This window comes from Aplysia californica, unplaced genomic scaffold, assembly GCF_000002075.1.
Source record: "Aplysia californica isolate F4 #8 unplaced genomic scaffold, AplCal3.0 scaffold00471, whole genome shotgun sequence".
NCBI classification, from domain to species: Eukaryota; Metazoa; Mollusca; class Gastropoda; order Aplysiida; family Aplysiidae; genus Aplysia; species Aplysia californica.
Genome location: NW_004797741.1, coordinates 12,645 through 16,716, shown reverse-complemented (window position 1 = coordinate 16,716; position 4,072 = coordinate 12,645). Strand labels below are relative to the sequence as shown.

General features: G+C 42.9%; 1 protein-coding gene across 1 annotated transcript in view; it reads right to left on the bottom strand.

The window, feature by feature from the left end:
• The window catches only part of LOC101860595 (proton myo-inositol cotransporter), an 82,077-nt gene extending 78,443 nt beyond the window's left edge, over window positions 1–3,634 (bottom strand). Inside the window, exons 1-2 of the mRNA XM_035971615.1 lie at window positions 2,701–3,634; window positions 1,477–1,691 (exon numbers count right to left, since the gene is read on the bottom strand). Of these exons, the coding sequence (XP_035827508.1) occupies window positions 1,477–1,691; window positions 2,701–2,942 (457 nt within the window). The 5' untranslated portion in view covers window positions 2,943–3,634. The remainder of the gene's footprint in view (window positions 1–1,476; window positions 1,692–2,700) is intronic.
• Window positions 3,635–4,072: the final 438 nt, after the last annotated feature.

The following is a 4,072-nucleotide window of genomic DNA, read 5'->3' as shown; positions in this document are numbered from 1 at the left end:
AAACCACTTCCAAAAAAAGCAAAAGTGGCCATCTCTGTGTGTCCGCAGTTTCAACGTCCTGCGTACTTTAGCCTACCATTTCCCCGGGCCACTCCAGAAATTTACTACCGCAAAACTCGCTCGATGTCATTAGTACAGAATCCATAGTCCGTGGCATTTCGCTGCCCTGTTTTATCGTTTCAAGATCGACTCCCCTCTCCTCTCCCCCCCCCCACCCCCTCCCCTTTCCCTCTCCCTAAAAATCAAAAGGAAAAAACTCATCCCTACCAAATCATAATTTTCTTTCAATACGTTGTCCTTTCAATGGACGTACACTGGAAGCTATAGTTCAAAGATCAGCATTATGGATTGCCACAATAAATATAAACAGTTCCACCAACAATTTCACGTTCACTAGTAATTTCACTAGCACAAGAACCAGTAATATCAGCACTATCAGTAATGTTATCATCCCCTTTCTTCACAACCACAAAAAACTATTATCACTTTTCCCTTTACAGTTTTGTACGTTACATTCGTCTGTATGTCTATCTCTATCTATCGAAATCCAATATGAGCATACTGAATCCAAGATAGATGGAAGTTTGAAGGGAAATATAGATAGAAAAGCATTGACGACAAACAAAAATACCCCCCCCCCGACTGATTCGGTCTGCATCCTTCCTGACCTTTCAAACAGACTCATTGCTTGACTAATTGACTAACTGATTGGGAAAGAGAAGCGTAATGACACACTTTCGGTGAATGAGTACTAAAGGCAGGTGGGACAACTAGTCGACAGACAGAATTAGCAGCCGTGTTATGCGCGGGTGCAATGATCTCAGAATCACACATACTCAAAGTCTTGTCTCGTCTACGAGCCTTGGATACCTCGAAAGAGGTTTTATATGTTTAAACGATTCACATCTAGATCTAAATGTGAACCATTTTTGGTACAAATTCGGCTTTATCAAGATTGTTGTACTGACACAGGGGTGAGTGACATTCATATGTGCACATACAAGAGGCCCCCAGAAAGTGACGCTGGGCAAAATGTCCCGCAGCTGACCATGTAGGTCTTGGCAGTTCTTGAACCATCAAGTATCATAACCGTCATAACGCGCCACCATTGTTCCGCTGTGCTTCCACGACAAATTCAACAAAGAGCTAACAGTTAGAGACAAACATGTGGTCATCGGTCCTTGAGTCCTGCAAACTGACTCGTGGTTAAATGGTTCACTCTAACTGGCAGAACCTGGTTTCTAAAACGAAATTCTTTTTTAACGGATTTGACATGATGGCTCATCTTCAACAAAAAAAACTCAAGCGTTCTGTCGAGTCACATTTGAATTTCTCAAGAACTGCAAATAGTCCTACTAATAGACACACGTGATGGGAAAATAGATGGAAGGACAACGTGTAAATGAGAGGGCAGGATTTGCTTCCAGACAGACAGAGACTAGGATGAGCAGAGGGTGAAGCGCACTCAGTACTCACCTATGCCAGCACCAACGACAATCCGGCCAGCCAGAAGAGCAAACTTATCCTTGGCGACCGCCATCATGACGGAGCCGAGTGTGAACAAAAGCGAAGCTCCCATGATGACTGGACGGCGACCTAGACGGTCGTTAAGGAAGCCGCCGATCAAGGCAAAGATGGCTGCTGCTCCGATAGTGACGCTCACGATGAGTTCTTGCCATACTGACGACAGGCTAAGAAAATGTTGGGGTGGGGGGGGGGGAGAATTGTGTCAGAATTGTTTTATTGCTTTTTTTTAAGAACATCGCCATTATGATGGTCACATGGAGTTGTGAGAGGAGTAAGAATATAGACAGATAGTTTTAAAATGTTATAAAAGAAGAAAGAAAGAAAAACTACTTGTGACCTTTAAGCCACCTGGTGAGACGGGACAGAACAAGAAAAGATAGATAATGATTAATGTATAATTTGCTTTTCTCCCGCGCAATGTCGAAAATAGACATTCAATGTACCAGTGCATATACGCTTACGAGTATGCGTGTTCTATAATTGCTAGCTTGTCTTCGTTTGGGGAAAATGGACAACGTAGAGACAAGTTTCAACTCAGTCACGCCGCTTTTACTCTGAAAGCGATATCCTTGTTGTCGATTATCATGGGTATCGGGTACATCAGAGTTTCGTAAACAAGTCTTCGTTGAAGCTTTGTGGGGTCGTTTTGGAGACAGGCGCTCCATTACTGAACGATTACTGTCCATCAGGACACGATCGAAAGCGAGCCATTTAAGAGGCAAGATGTATTACCCTTTGGCACGAAAGTGTAGAGGCGAATGTTGTTTTGTAGAATGAGAAGGTGAGTGGGATAAAGCAATGACTTTGATGAGTTAAAGAACGCTTATTTGGTCGAGCACTGTTCAAATCTGACTTTTGTTGAGGCACTGTAAAGTCATATTAGAAGCTGAACCTTGAGTTCCCTCCCAGCTTTGATATGATCGAGCTATGGAATTCCCTGGAGCAACCCAACTTCAAATTTGATACTCATTGGGAATTTGATCTCAGTCCAGCATGATACAAGCACTACAAGATACCCAACCCCCAAAAAAGCACATGTATACGAAAATGAGATTGGGTAAGATATTATTAAAGAGGGGTCATTTTGACAGCATCTGTTTAGAAAAGTGAATAGCGAGGAAAGCAGGGTGTGTTCGGTCACAAATGTTTCGACAGTATCCAAACAATCCGTACCTGAAAGAATTCCTCAGCAAAATCATGGCTCCTGAGATGACGCCTGTATCATAACCAAAGAGAAAGCCCCCTAGCGCAGCGAAGAAGGTGAGCACATAAATGTAGGTCGGTGTCTGCACGCGCATGTTCAAACTGTCCAGTTTGAGACGCAGGTCTGTCTTCTCATCATCGGAGTCCCCTGTCAGTTTTGTGGGGCGGGCAAAGCTGTTTTGACTTCTGCTCGAGGAGGAAGCCGTCGACATGATGATGTTAATTTGGTATTTATACTTTTACTTCTCGTTTGCTTCTGCCCTGTGGCACTTTGTTGCTAAATATCTAAGTACTTTGGGGGTTTTCTGTTCATTGACTCTATGTTGCTTTTTCTTGTGCTTAATACAGACTGCACAACTGACCTAAGCTCTTACACCAAACATGTACTTTCAGAATCCCTTGCAAAATGAAGATAGAGCGACCGCCTGTCAAATTCTGAGTACCATTAATGGTGGGGTTGTGCGCTTTGATTTTCTACAACGAAAAATAACATTGTGTTCCTCTAGCTGAGAGACAAATACGAGTTAGTCTTAACGTTTTCCGCTATTTCTATGCAAAGTTAGAAGCGGCAACTCCATTGTCTTTTCAATGGGAAAGAAAAACTGTAAACATTTGTCAAACAAACTACTTTTGGGGACGAGTTCTAACTTTGGATGCCAGCACCGCCGTCTGATATCCTGCCTATTGAGCTAACTCTTGCTGTCATCAGATATACTTGGCTTTAGTGGAGACAGGCCTGTCTGCCCTTTGACATCTGTTGATAAACTCTGCTTTTCACTTTGACATTCTTGAAGTTTCAATCGCCTTCCTCAGCCACCTCGAAGACCCTGATCGCTCCGTTGTCAGACACAACCTGAACTGTCTGGCATGGACGCTCTGGGGAAGAAATATGGGATATCTCAGCGACAGGATGGAAGGGAAAAGCGCTCAGTTTGTTCCAGAAGAAAGTATGTTGATGGAACGTTTGATGGTTGGAATGATCAAGCTGTACTCAACAAATTATTTTTTTAAGAAAACATCTTATATCATCAAACACCAGCCTTGGAAGCAAAAAGTCAGATCTGTCCGGTAAACACTGACTCATTTGCATTTTCGAGAAAACAACGTCTAGCAATTTTTTGAAAGAGCCTTTACAGCCGTTCCTTCCGCCGCCGCAGCTTAAAAAGCACGGGTATGGACTAGATCTAGTTCAAAAACGCCCGCTGGATAACTAACCTAATCAGTGTCTGCGTGGAGGAGAAAGACACTCAAATCTTATTCAAATAAGAAAGTTTGGAGATCGAATAAAATGGAACTCTCCTAAAAGAAGAAAAAGTCATAGTCAGGGCTTGAAACAGAAAAA